Below are 14,618 nucleotides of genomic sequence, written 5' to 3'. Positions count from 1 at the left end.
GGACTGTCTTTAAGAGACTGACAGCAGGTGGCATGGTATAGGGCATGGACGTGCAGAAATGCGGGTGGGTGCATGACCTGGGATGGGCAGTGCAGAAATTCACTCACCTCGGGGAGGCTCTCCTAAGGAATGCTGATTCAGCAAGTCTGGGGCGTGGGCCAGGAATTCCCATTTTTAAGAAGCCCTCCCCTCCCCCCAACAGGGTGATTCTGACTTAAGTGGCCCTACGACCTTGCTTTTGAGAATGCCTCAAACGTTGGCCCGCTTCTTGGCCTTGATCCTCAGTCTCCTCAGCTGTCTCTCACCAGCTTGGGCCTGAAAGCTTATTTCATCCCTGCATTGAGATGTGGCTAACCAGATCGCTGGCAGCTGGACCAGGGGCGGCGGGGCTTTCAGGCGCGCCCCACAGCAGCGCGCAGCCGCCAGGGGTCGCCAGAGGCCTCGACTCGTGCGCTCGGGCTCCGCCGCCCGCGGACGCCGCGCCCGAGCGAGCCTGCGAGCTAGCGGAGCTAGCGCGCTGCAGGCTCACAAAGCGTCAGGACTCTGGGCGGCGGGTAGCAGGAGCGCAGGGGAGCGAGCCCGCCGATCAGCTTTCTCGGCGACCGCGCCACAGAAGCTTGAGCAACTCGGACGCGGGGACCCGGGCCGGGCCCCAAGGTACGTGTCCCACAGAACCCCGCGCCCCAACTTGGCGTACTTGGGACCTCCCCGCGGCCACCTGGGGGCTGGCGGGTCAGGGCCTGGGGCTATCTCCGCGCGCCCCTCTTTCCCCGAGGCGGCAGGGCGGGCGAGGGGAGACCCCCCCGCATTCAACCGGAGCCTGGACTGCTGCTCGGAGCCCTCTTCCCCGTCTCCCTACCCCAGGGCTCTGGGCACCGTCTCTGGGAGTGCCGCTTGCGGATCGAGGGCTCTCCGTTTTTTGGGGAGGGGTACTGAAGCCCCTATCCGAGAGTGGCGGCCAGTGGAGCACCCGGAGAATAGATGACAAGGTCCTCTGTAGTTTGATAGCGGCCCCTAATTTGTGACGCAGCCTCTTCATTTGTAACTGAGCCCCCCATTCATGAGCGGGGTCCCTAGGTCTATAGATCCCCCCCGCTGTGCGAGGGCTGACCCTGTCCCTGCTGGGAGATCCCCCCACGCCGACAGCGGGGGCCGGTGGCGGAGGCGCTCAGTCCTGGGCGCCCGGCGCGGGGCTCGTCACCGCCCTGGCCTCCCGCTCACCGCCCCCGCTTGCCCCTGCCCCGCAGATGCCAGCGATCGTGGTGCTCGCGGCGGCCGCCGCGGCGTGGTGCTTCCTCCAGGTCGAGAGCCGGCACCTGGACGCGCTCGCAGGAGGTGCGGGCCCCAACAACGGCAATTTCCTGGACAATGACCAGTGGCTGAGCACAGTCTCCCAGTACGACCGGGACAAGTACTGGAACCGCTTTCGAGACGTGAGTACAGCCGCCGCCGGGCCCTGCGGGGGGCGGGGGAGCCTCTCAGAGGGGGCCTCTGAAGTGGGTGGGGAGGGCACTGGGGCAGACTTCGCCGGCAGCTTGTCGGTTCGGGGTTCCTGGGCTTCATCTTGCCTGAGAGGAACTTTAAAGAGAACTTCGAAGGCTTGATGCTCTCCGCCTGTTACCTGTGGCCCAGGTGTGTGTATTTGTCGGGCTGGGGGAGGTGACTGTACGAAACACGGTGTAAATAGCGAGCAGCTGCGGAGGGAGAGGCTCCTGAAGCTTCTGAGCTCTCCTAACGCTGATGGTTGACTTTGCCAAGCCCCCTGGAAGACCTCCCTAGGCAGCGGCTATTGAGACCATCTCTAGGGTGTTCCAGAAGAGTGCCTGCTGCAGAGGTGAGGTTTGGGGTGAGCCCAGCTCATTGAGTAGGGAGGCAGGTGTCCCAGGAGGTTCGGAGAGTCATGGCCACAGGCCTGATGAAATGTCGGGTGGGAGCATGGTGGTTTTGACCCTTGGCGTCTTTAGGGGAAGGGAAAAGGAGGAGGCACCTCGTGGAGTTGGTCCACCGCCGTGAGGGGGAGCCTGGGTGGCAGAGGATTGCTCCTCTGAGGGAGCTGTAGGAGGGGAGAAAGTTATTCCTGGGCACCCAGAGGCAATCTGCTGCCTGTTTCTGCCTCAGGCTGGCTGCTGCTCCCCAGGTACGCCCCAGAGGATGCTGGACGAGAGGCACCTGACACAGTCTTTCCAGCAGATGGCATCCCCTCTGTGCTGTGGGAGCTGCTGCCGGCTCTTTCAAAGGCCGCCCCAAGTGGCTGGGGCCTTGCGCTTCTAGGGGACTAGGAAAAACTTTGATGATACTTAACATCGGGAACTCCTGCCTTTGGGAGAGACCCATACCGCCGAGCCCCTGTTCTTGGCACAGGGCTCCCTGAGGTGGGAGATGTGTGCGAGTTACCTCCTACACTGGATTCCTCTTAGCCCCATGCCCGGCATGCCCAGTCCTTGCAGAGGGAGGGCCTGAGGAATCCAGTGAATCCAGGTGTCCTCTTGGACTTTCTAAAGAGCACCTCTCCAGGTCCCATTCCACAGCAGCCTAGGCCTTGAGTGGGGGCTTACTTATCTCTCTCCTCTCTGTTCCTCTTCCCTCTCCCTCTAGTTGATGGTGGTCTTTTCCTTGAAAGAGGCGATTAAACACTTTCATTGAACAAGTTATTTGAGGGCTTATTGCTCCCCCCACCACCCTGCACCATGAGATCCCTGCCACACGTCCTCCTGTCCCTGATCTAGTCTGTTAACCATCTTCGATCCCCTTTTGGTTCCGCTCCAAGGAGCCCTGCACTGACTGCCTTTGCCTGCAGCTGAAAAAGATGGCCAAGATGCCCAAAAGGTGCCCCAAGGAAGCTTCCATTCCCAGACTCATATAGGATAGGAACTATCTTGCTTTTTTCTTTCTTTTGCCATTACATTTTAGATAGAGTTGAGGAACAGGGCAGATGCTTAACTCGGCTGGAGCTGGAGAATTGGGCCAGGTGTGGAGGACAAGGGCCCCTTTGCACAAGCCTTGGTTCGCGTGGCAGCTGGGTCAGATGGAAAGCGGCTGTGCTTGTTGGTCTTTGGGTATGGAAAGGTTTACTCTGCTTTTGTGTCTGTTCAAGGTTTTCTAGTCTTGGTGTATCATAAATATGGAATTATTCTTGTTTCCCATTCAGATTTAAATTTTGAAAGATTGGGCTTTTCTTCACTTCTCATCTTCCTTGCAAATGGTGACATTTTAAATTCTTGGATCAGTGTTTTTATTGATACAAACCCGGCTGATCATGAGGCTCTCACCTGGGGTGCTTGTTAAATTGTAGCACCCACACTCACCCCTTCCTCCTCAGAGATTCTGATTCTATAGTTCTGGGATGAGTGCTGGGAATCCATATTTTAAATGAACATTCTAGGTAATTCTTAGAATGATTAGGAAGTTCCGCCTTGTAAAAATGTCCAAAGCTTAACAGAATGCTTAACAAATGCTTAACAAATGCACTGCTTTTTTGTTTCTGGAGCAATTTTAGGTGTTAAACTAATATTTTTAGCAGCATATATTCTTTTAAAATGATAACTTAATCCAGCATACTATTTTAACAACATCCAAAATGCTTCAAAATCACAAATATCTTCAATCATCAACCATTTTATATGCTTCCTGGAGTCTTCTGTTGCTAGCTGTGGGTCAGACATAATTTAATGCCATTAACCTCTTTAAAGTGTTGTGAAATGCAAACTAGATGCTCCTTTAGGCCAAGTCTAAGTGTCTTCAGTTGGGCCTTTTACTTGGAATGACCACAGAGCCTCGGTCCCCTGGAACCAAGGACTAAAAGTTGCTTCCTACAGGAGCCAGTAGTTCAGTGGACAGTCGGTAAAGCCCCAGCTAATGGTGTCATTGCTCAGCCAGCCTGGTCATTTTTCACTGAGCCAGGCCTTACTTGAGGTTAGCAAAGCTCAGCTTCTCTGCTGTTGTTTTTGAGTTTTGTGGAAACCATTGATAACTTTGAAAGACCGGGCCCTGACATTGTTATGATGCTTGGTTTTGAAAGTCACCGTGAAAGAAAACTTCTTACCTTTCCCCTGACTTGTCACTTTTTTTGCATTTGGGGGAGAGATATTTAGAAGGGATTTTTGAACTTGTGAAACTGAAAACTAAGGGCTCCTTTTAGAGAGTTGATGATACCCATTGGTGGTGGTTATTGGCTAAATTTGAAATGGAAATGGTGGCGGGCCGTGTGCTCCGTGTTCCCCTGCCTGTTGAGTGTGCTGTGATGTTGCCAGAGATGACCTGATAGCCCCTACTTAATGCTTTGAAGAGGTCCTGTTGTTCTAGATACACAAATAATCTGTCGCCTTCTTTCCAGAAGTAAAACTTTCACAATTACTCTGTGGCTCGTTGCCTGGAGCAATGGAGCCAGGAGGAATATAACAACATACAGGTGTTTGCTCCTAAGTGTACTGGTGGCCTGTTAGTTTGGTCATTATTCTTTTATAAAGACTAGCAGTTGGGATGTTTTGGCCAGATGGAGACCCAAACTTTTGCACAGATATAGTATTAAGAAGGAGAAGATAAAGAAGGCAGATGTTTGTTTTAAGCTGTACAGTAATTTCCCACCTCCAGCTGCTCCAACTGGTGTGCAGAGTTAAAATCCTCTGTGGTTTGAAGTTGAGGGGTCAGAATGCCACAACCGTTTTCCTGATTTTTTCTGAATCTCATTTGGCTTTGCATAACCATTACTAAGGAAATTTCCTCTGTTAATTCCTACATTCATTTGTACGTCCATTCATTCCAGCAAATATTTGACTGTCTACCATGTGCTAGGCAGTGGCCAAAAGGGTGAGCAAGTTAAATAAATGCGATCTCTTCTCTCAGGTAACCACTTGTCTACTGGATGAAATCCTTTAACTTACACTGTCAATATTTCTTTCTTATTGTTACTTTTTTAAAGTTTTTTTCTTATAAAGGTAATATGTGCTGGTTGAAATTAAAAAAAAAGAAAACATTGCAGAAATAGGTGATACCTAACATTTATCCAGCTCTTAGTGTGCCAGGCATTGTTTAAGGTACTTTACATATAGTATCTCATTTAATATGCATAACGATTCTGGGAGAGAAGTACTGTTGTCCTTATTTACTGGCAGGTGAAGTCTCTTGCCCACAGAGCTAGGCTGTGGAGCAGCTGGACTGGACCCAGGCAGTCTGACTCTAGACTCTTGCGAGACTCTTGCACTGCAGCCCATCAAGAGCAGAGTGGATTTTGGCTGTGAGCCTCCACTGGTATCACACTGCAAGTCTTTGCTGCTTTATGTCTGAGGGAAATCAGTGAAGAGCCTTAGGTTGAGACAGAGTGGAGCGGGAAGCCAGGCGCTGGACACGGCTTATTGTCGGGGTCACATCAGGCCTTATCTTCTGCTAATAATGAGCTTCTGATTTGATTAAAATAATATTGTTGCTTACACCAAACATGACATTTTCTTTCTTTTGCACTCATGAAACTAGCCCTGACATTTAATTCCGGGATAATTACCTTAGCAGGCCCGAAGACTCAAGTGTTGCCTTGGCTGGCATTTATCTTACTCTGGAGTGACCTGGGTTTGTAATTCTAATGAGACCACAGGACCAGCCCACGTGCTTTTTCCTTCTTGTGCACACGCTGTGGGATTTGGTGGTCTCTGTAGCAGAACTGGGGTGGCGGTGAGCATCTGATCTGCTCATTTGATCTTAACGTCTCAGCTATAATGAGTTTCAAGGGCAAGTGAGGCTTGTTGACAGAATGGTGGCTGGCTTAGTCGGTGGGGTTGGTGACAAGAGAGGTGATGTGGCTTAGTGGATCAGTCATTAATCTGTCATCACAGAAACTTGGCTTGTAATAGAGAGTAGCAGAAAATCATTTTGATTAAACAGGTTCAAGGAGAATTAAATGAGTTTGTCATCCTGACTTTCTTTAATGAACCCACTATCTTAAATCCCCTGTACTAGACGACCACTGATAGAAATCATTATTTCACAGGAATCATTATAAAGGGACAGTTTAAAAGTTGATAGCCCTAAGACCATTCTTGTATTTTCTGTCCTAACCTTCAGTTGGCCCTTGTAGAGAGAACCTAGTTTTTGCCTGGCAAGGATGGCAGAGCTTTTGCCCCAGTTGACCCTCCCAGGCTGAGTTCCCCTGTGTCTCCTGGGCCTCCCAACCCTGCCTCCACAGTGCTTCAGCAGAACTGGATTGCTAGGAGGATAAGTACTCTCCTGTATACTGATGAGATTATTGTCAAAAGCAAGAACTGGTCCCAAATGGATCGATCATCAGACCTGTACCCCTCCCCTGGAAGAGTGGGACATAAACATTAGCTCAACTATTTGATCTCGCTTGGGGAGACACAGTAATGTTAGTAGTTAAATATTTTATAATCATTTCCTACTCATTTACTCATTGTAGTATATTTCAAACCAAACACACTCAATATCTAAACATGAACACCTTCAGGATGGCTCATTTTACCTTTCCTCTGGGGAGGTGACTTTTTTTTTTTTTTTTTTTTTTTGCGCGGTACGTGGGCCTCTCAGTGTTGTGGCCTCTCCCATTGCGGAGCACAGGCTCTGGACGCGCAGGCTCAGCGGCCATGGCTCACGGGCCCAGCCGCGGAGGGATCTTCCCGGACCCCGTGTCCCCTGCATCGGCAGGCGGACTCTCAACCACTGCGCCACTAGGGAAGCCCTGGGGAGGTGACTTTATATTCCTTAGGAAATTCTTCAGACCCAAGCTCATACTTGGTCTCATCTCCCCAGGCGAGATCATTACAAATGGAAGAAATTTCCTGTAAGACATTGAATAATTTGCGCAAGATTACACGTATTTGTTTTTGGTCATATTTCCTCCAATATCAGATGCCGTCAATTGTAGGGTGTTCCGTTTTTGTGCACTACTAAGAAAGAAGACAGTGTCCAGAAGGAAGAGTTTAATAGACCCCTGGATGGAGCCGGGACCCTAGAGGACTACTCCCTCTGGGTAGAGGTAAACAAGAAATAAACTCACGATGCAGAAAAGGGACCATAGCCGGGCGACTCACGTGTCTCCACCTTGGAACTGGTGGATGAAGGGGAAAAACAGGCTCTGAGCAATTGACAGGCTGACTCTTCTGCAGGTTTCTGGTCTCAGTGCACACAATCATTGTGCCCTCCCAACCCCCCCAAAAAAAACCTTAGACAGTTAATTTAGTTTCAGGCTGTTTGTCCTCTCTGAATCCCTGACTTCTCATTTAGTAAGTGGGGGATGATCGCTTTATATTGGTGAGGACTCCAAACTGCAAGTGACTGAAATCTAGTCCAAGCTGGCTTAAATGGAAAAGAAAACTTACTCACTTGTGTAACTGAAAATTCCACTGATAAACTATGCATCTAGATAAGGCTGGATCCATGGGCTTGGCTTGCACCACCGGATTTGTGTGTGTATGTTTATCATTTTCTTGCCACTTCCCCATCTCCCCACCCCCATCTTTGGGCTTTATTTCCCCATGTTGGTTGTGTTCTCAGGCTGATTAGTTCCATGTGGTGACTCATGGCAGCTACACGTTTATAACATACTGTAGTTTTTATGTCTCCATATTGCCACAAAACTCCCAGAATTGAGACTTGTCAGATTTACCTGTATTATGCACCCATTCTCCAGTAAATCACTGTGGCCAAGTTGGTAGAATATATGCTAATTGTCTGGGCCTGGGTACATGCCTAGTCCTGGGGCGGGGCCTGGGACCTGGGCATAGAATGGTGGTGGGAACTGCATTGGATTACATGGTTAAAGGAAGGTTAAAGGGTAGTTTCTTAAGGGGAAATGGATGCCTTGTGGGCAAACATCACAGGAGTCCACTATGTTGATCAGCCTCCCTGGGTTGGCGTGGAGAGTAAACTGGCTAATATAAGTGAAGCTGTTAGCAGTGTCTGGCTTAATACTCAATTAAGTGTTAAGTATTAAGTGGAGGCTATTATTTTTATTAATATTAACAACTCTTATTACACTTTCATGCATTATTCCTCAACTTATGGGTGTATGTATTTATATTTTAGCTTCTTTAATAGTTGTATTCTTCCTGAAGTAAGAGCCTGAGTCTTATCATGCCTTGCACACAGTAGGTGGTCTGTTAGCATTTTACTGATTTGAATGATTACTTAAGCACATCTCTCGATGAATCCCTGGGAAAGGAAAGCCTGCAGAATTACTGGCACATGTGCGATTATCGTGTTTGGTAGGTGGAAATTCTAGGTTACACACACATTGAAAAACATCTTTTTTTTTTTTTTTTTTGGTCTAACCCCTATCTCTAAGCAGGACCTTACAAACTTCATAACTCCTTTTAGTTATAGCTCTGATGTACAGAGCTCATTGTCCCCAGACCTTTACCACTGAGCCCAGCCCAGAAATCTGCTCAGTGAATGTTTGATTGAATCTGAGTGAAAGAATGAACGAAGGAGTGAACTAGTCCGTACCAGGATTTTGCACACCTCCAGGCTGAGGAGGACCTGTCCCTTGTAGAGGGCTGGCCCCAGTAAGTCATGCTGGCTTTTGACACGTGTCTTTCATTCTGTTAGCAATTGACTGATTATGGTTACCAACAGATGGGCCGTGCTGTTGAGAGGCAGGGTGAGCCTGACAGAGAAGCTCACCCCCTTCACAATTCAGGTACAGTCCCTGAACCTGTGCAAAGCTCTTCCTGGTGAAGAGGCCCCTCTTCACCTGTGCTCATCGTCCAGTCTTGTCATGAATAAGCTTGGGTCTTGGCTACAGCACCACTTTCCTCATCTGTAAAACTGGAGTGATCAAAAACAAACAAACAAAACTGGAGTGATCTTACCTGCTTTGTGGGGTTTTCGTGATCTTTCAGTGACTGGTGTACCTGTGATTCTGATAACAATTTCTGAGGGTCACTTCTCTTACCTTGGGCCCTGGGAGCATGGGTGAGTTGCTGACGCACAGCTATAGATGTTGCTTTCTGTCTCATGTCTTGGAGAAATGTTGGGGAAATTGGTTCCATTTTCCTTGAGCCTGTCTTTATTCCTTGCTGGCTAGAAGGCTGTCTGCAGTTCTCTGTGGTTCATTTTTTAAATTTTCTGGTTGTAGGTCCTGGCACAGACATCTCTGTCGTGTAAATAGCCCTCGCCCTGCCTCCCCCTTTAAAAAAGACTTCCTGCTCCTCTGGTGTCTGGGGCCCATGAGTTTCTCCTTCCCTCTGTGGTCAAGTGTCCTGGGCTTTAGAGCTCCTACAGTTCCCACTGCTCTTTAGAAATCAGGGTACCATAGAATTTCTTGGACAGAGTGATCTGTGAAGTTTCTGTTTCAAAAACAAGACTGGTATATATGGACTGCTTCTTGCCCTCGTCCCCACCCCCCTCCGCCCGCTACCATTTCTGAGAACCAGCTGGACGCCAGGCTTGGAAGCTAAAGATGGAAACCAAGATTTCCACACACAAGGCTCAGAGTTTAGACATGCATGCAGTTGGAGGGCTGGACAGTATGTGGCATCATAGCCCCTGGGTCTGGGTCCTTCCAATGTCCTTGTGACACACGTCAGGAAGTTGATTTATTTTGAGGGAGGAGGTAAGGTGCATTCACAGACTAGTGATGTGAATTACTGGGGACTCTCCTGGAAGGATAACACTGATGTCCAAATTAACTTCACTGGGTTCCCTTCTTAGGGTTCTATGCAAATACGTCCCTCAGGAGACCCTCTCCCTTGATCCTTTAGGACAAAGTTTTCTTTGGTGCAGTGGGGAAGGAAGGAAGGAAGGACATATTATACAATTATTTGAAATAATTTGCAAACTCTTCCTGTGTGATCTGTGACATGTCACACTACAGAAGACACCATCAACATTCCCCAGCATAATTATGTGGTGGGTGAGCAGGAATTTATGCCAAGTCCATTGGCGCCTATGACTGGAGCAGGGAAGTAGAACTTATTGCAGGTGTCCCAGGCAGTCTTTGCAGAGAAAAAGCGTGGAGAAAACAAACAGGCAGAGAGCAAATGACTCCACTTTGTATTTTAGCTCTACCCTTCCTTTTCCACCATGTAAATGGAATCACTTTAACTCAGTTCTAAGAAAGGCCAGGCCAAGTTGCTGATGACCCTTCATGGCCAAAACAGAAGGGAAGATGCCCAGAGAAAGGTGCTAGAGCAGCAGTTCTCAGGCTTACGCCTTTATAATATTGAAAAAAAAATCACTGGTGGGGCTTGTTTAAAATGCAGATCTCAGCCCCCTAGTCCAGAGCAGTCTTGAATAGGTCAAGGGTGGCACCCAGGAACCTGCATTTTAAATAAGCAATCCAGGTGATTCTGATGCAGGTGGTTCTCAGACTGTATTTTCAGAAAAACCCTGGAGAATTATTATTCATCCCTAATAGTCAACACTGTTAGCGCCAGTGAATAATACAAGTTTAGACAAAATGAGCATTTGAAGATGTGGAGTAAATTATTATGAATGCTGTATTTCCCTCTTATGTCAACAGGGCTACCATTGACATCAATAGAAGGAAAGAGCTTGCTTTCCAATGTATGTATGTGCACAGGTCTCAGCAGCAGCCATTGTCATGAAATGTTCCTGGAGTAGAATGACTTTTGACTTGTCACTGCTTCTAGGGCATCAGGGATGCTTATGCACATGAGCTTGGTGGAATTGATGTGGGACCTTCTCCATGACAAACTCCCAGGTGGTCATCTCAGCAAATTTCCTGTCTCCAAAGGGGCCTGATCACAGCTGACTCTGGTCTGACTTTGCATCTTCTCTAGCAGGATTGATAATGTTTTGTGCACAGATGAACTGAAGGACATTAACTCCATTGACTCTGACATTGGCTTTGGTTTATGGAGAAGTGGGTATTGAAGATGGTGGATGTAGTAAACAGTGTTTACTCTCACGGGAGGTGGGCACAGAGATGCAGATCACAGTCGTCCCTTGGTATCAGCGTGAGATTGGTTCCAGGCCCCCCTGTGGATACCTAACCCCACAGATGCTCCAGTTCCTTATATAAAATGGCATAGTACGGGTGGCCCTCCATATCCATGGGCTCTGTATCCATGGATATAGAGGGAAGACTGTACTATCAGTTGGAAACACAGAGAAGGTCTGAGGGATATGGACTGGACAGTGGTACTACCTGCAGCTCTCTTCTTGGTATAGTAAATCTTCATACTTGGTTGGCCAGATCATTTTGGAAAGATCAGGGAACAATGAAAGCAAAGACTTGTCAAAGTTTAGAAAATTTATGAGGATCAACAGGACATGGCAGTATTCCTTGTTGCCCACTGAACAAACTCTCAAACTTTGCTTTACTCTATGTTGCTGAATTTCCTCTAATTAATGGCACCTACAGTTGACAAAACTATTGCCAAGAGGAAGAAAGTAGTTAAGTGTATTGAACAGACTTGTGTGGTTATTTGGAGTGTTTCAATAGCCCCATTGTTAAGGGATAATTGGGAAGTTTCCAGGTCTTTCTGTGCTCATGGGACATGCTGATTCCTCTGACTTTGGTGGGGTTGGTGTGTCCAGTACTTCCGTCAGGCCAAGGCATTGCTTCCCATCTGAGCCGGTCAGCCTTGCTGTGACTCTGCACCTGGTCTGTAACCTTTGACCACCTATCTTGAATGAGACGAAATGAGTGAAACAGTGAAAATGCTACCCATGGTAAAGATAAAATAATGCTGTCTTTCCTGGTGTTAGATAAATTGTGTGATTTATTATTTTTTTATAAGATTAAGTTGGTGGTTGAAAAGTTCCTCCTACCTCAGAAAGACCTTTGCATGTGTTTTAAAAAATATTTCTTTGTTTCCACGGTCATCCTGAACCTAGATCCTCAGCTTTCTAGTAACCAGAGCCTGGTGCACAGATTCAGTAGTTTTGTTTGTTTGTTCATGTATTCATATGTTCATATCACAGGTACTCATTGGCCAGACTACTATGTACCAGGCACTGTGCTGGGCAAGTAAGATGTAGCAGGGAGCAAAGCATCCTCCCTATCCTCTGGAGTCTACAGCCCTCTTGTCCAAGACCAAGAGAAGAAACAGAGGTGCTTGGTGTCTATTGAGGGTTCCTCTGCAAAGGGAAAGGCCTGGTCTACAAAGGGACGAGAGCAGTCCCGGCAAGCTGGATGTCCAGAGGCCTTGGGACCTGGGCCATGTTTCTGGGAGAAAGTCACATAAGCCTTCATCTCTGAATCTGTCTGGTGGTCAAGCCACATGAGCTTAATTCAACTCTTACTGACATACATGAGCGGCCCCTGCTATTTTGCCTGAGTTTAGGACCCAGACACTGGCAACAAAAGGGTGTTGGTCAATACAGTTGAGGTGGAGCATTTAGGTGAGACAGGACTTGATGTGTATAAATGCTGAAACGTGATGTGTTGAGCCTTGTCCTGGCTCCAGGTCAAGGCCTGTAGCGAGTGGAGAGGGAATCGCAGAAGAGTCCTGGTCCTCAGCAGCCCTGCATAGGTAGGGAGTATGTTTCGCTGGAGTGGAAGATGTGCAGGGTGAGGGTGCCGCCTGATGTGCTCTCACGCAGTGAACACACCATACATCCAGCAGCCCAGTCAGGGGACAGAATGTTACCAGCATCTGAGAAGTCCGTCTTGTGAGCCCCACACTCACTGCCTGTCCCCCTCCCAGGGAAGAGCTCTCCTGAGTTACAACACTATAGATTAGTTTTGCCTGTTTTTATACTTTTATAGATGGCATCATAAGGATGTGTTTTTTTTGTGTGTGGCTGGATTCTTTTGCTCAGCGTTAAGTTTGTGATACATTGTTATGTGTGGCTGTAGTTTGTTCCTTCTCAGTGCTGTGTAAATACTCCACAACTTAATTGACCTATTCTTTTGTGGAGGGACACTTTGGTAGTTTCTGGGTTTTGGCTGTTATGGGATAGCAGTTTCTTGGGCATGTCTTCTGGTGCATCTATGTGTACATTTTTTCGGGTGCATGCCTAGCTGTGGAATCCATTGCTCATAAGGTAGGTGAATGTTCAGTGTTCAGAGATGTGGTTAAATAGTTTTCCAAAAATGGTTCTGCCAGTTACTCTCCCTCCATTAGTGTATGAAAGTTCACTGGGAGCAACATTTTTGTTTTACTGATTGTAGACTTTAAAAACAAATTTCACAATCTAATTCATAATATATTTCAACCAAAATGTACTGAGCATCTATTACGTATCAGGTACTTGCCTACCCTTGTGGAGCCTATGTTCTAGTCGAGAGAGAAAGACAATACACAGATTAAGATACAACAGTTGGTTGCAAGTGCTAAGGACAAAAATAAACTAGGGTAGCTCAGTTGGGAAAAAATAGTCTCTTCCATGAATGGTGTTGGGAAAACTGAGTATTTGCATGCAAAAAAATGAAATTGGACCCCTATCTTATACCACTCACAAAAATTAACTAGGAATGGATCGAGGACTTAAACATAAGACCTGAAACGTAAAACTCCTGGAAGAAAACATAGGGGGAAAAACTCCTTGACATTGGTCTTGGCAGTGAGTTTTAGAGTATGACACCAAAAGCATAAGCAACAAAAGTGAAAGTCAACCAATGGGACTACATCAAACTAAAACGATTCTGTAACAAAAGAAACCATCAACAAAATGAAAAAGCAGCCTGCAGAATGGGAGAAAATATCTGTAGACAATCTATCTGATAAGGGGTTAATATCCAAAATATATAAGGAACTCATATAACTCAATCGCCAAAAAAAAAAAAAATTCAATTGAAAAATGGGAAAGGGACCTAAACAGACATTTTTCCAAAGAAGATACACAAATGGCCAACAGGTACATGAAAAGATGCTCAGTCTCACTAATTATCAGGGAAATGTAAATCAAAACCACATGTGCTTTCACCTCACACCTGTTAGAATGGCTATCATCAAAACACCGAGCGATAACAAGTGTTGGTGAGGATGTGGAGAAAAGGGAGCCCTTGTGCAGTGTTGGTGGAATTGTAAATTGGTGCAGCCACTATGGAGAACATGAAGGTTCCTCAAAAGAATTAAAAGTTGAACTACCACATGATCCAGCAATCCCACTTTTGATAATATATCTGAAGGACATGAAATTACTGTCTTTTTTTTTCCTGTTTATGTGCACTTTTTAAAAATTGAGATACAGTTGACATGTAACATTATGTAAGTTTAAGATGTCCAAAGTGTTGATTTGATGCATGTATATATTGCCATATGATGACCACTGTATCTTTAGCAAACACCTCTATCATGTCACATACTTATCATCATCGTTATTTTTTTTGTGGTGAGAACATTTAAGATCTAGGCTCTTAGCAATTTCAAACTATATAATACAGTTGGTTATATCACTATGCTGTGCATTAGATCTCCAGAACTTATTCATCTTTTAGTTGCAAGTTTGTACCCTTTGATGACATCTCCCAAATTCCCCCACCCTCCAGCTCCTAGTAACCACCATTCTACTCTCTGTTTCTGTGAGTTTAGTTTTCTTAGATTCTACATGTAAGTGACATTTTATGGTATTTGTCTTTCTCTTTCTGACATCTCAGTATAATGCCCTCAAGTTTCGCCTGTGTTGTCATGAATTGAAGGATTCCCTTATTTTTCATGGTTGAATATATTCCATTGCATATATACACCGCATCTTCTTTA

General features: G+C 46.6%; 1 protein-coding gene across 1 annotated transcript in view; it reads left to right on the top strand.

Moving 5' to 3' along the window:
- Positions 1-1,247: 1,247 nt before the first annotated feature.
- Positions 1,248-14,618, top strand: part of SPOCK1 (SPARC (osteonectin), cwcv and kazal like domains proteoglycan 1) — a gene marked incomplete at both ends in the record, with an annotated part of 555,003 nt that continues 541,632 nt past the window's right edge. Inside the window, one exon of the mRNA XM_082652183.1 lies at positions 1,248-1,433. Within this exon, the coding sequence (XP_082508309.1) occupies positions 1,248-1,433 (186 nt within the window). The remainder of the gene's footprint in view (positions 1,434-14,618) is intronic.

This window comes from Grampus griseus (genome assembly GCF_964374135.1).
Source record: "Grampus griseus genome assembly, chromosome: 3".
Taxonomy (NCBI): Eukaryota; Metazoa; Chordata; class Mammalia; order Artiodactyla; family Delphinidae; genus Grampus; species Grampus griseus.
Note: the sequence above shows the minus strand (reverse complement) of the source record. Positions and strands in the feature narration are given on the sequence as shown.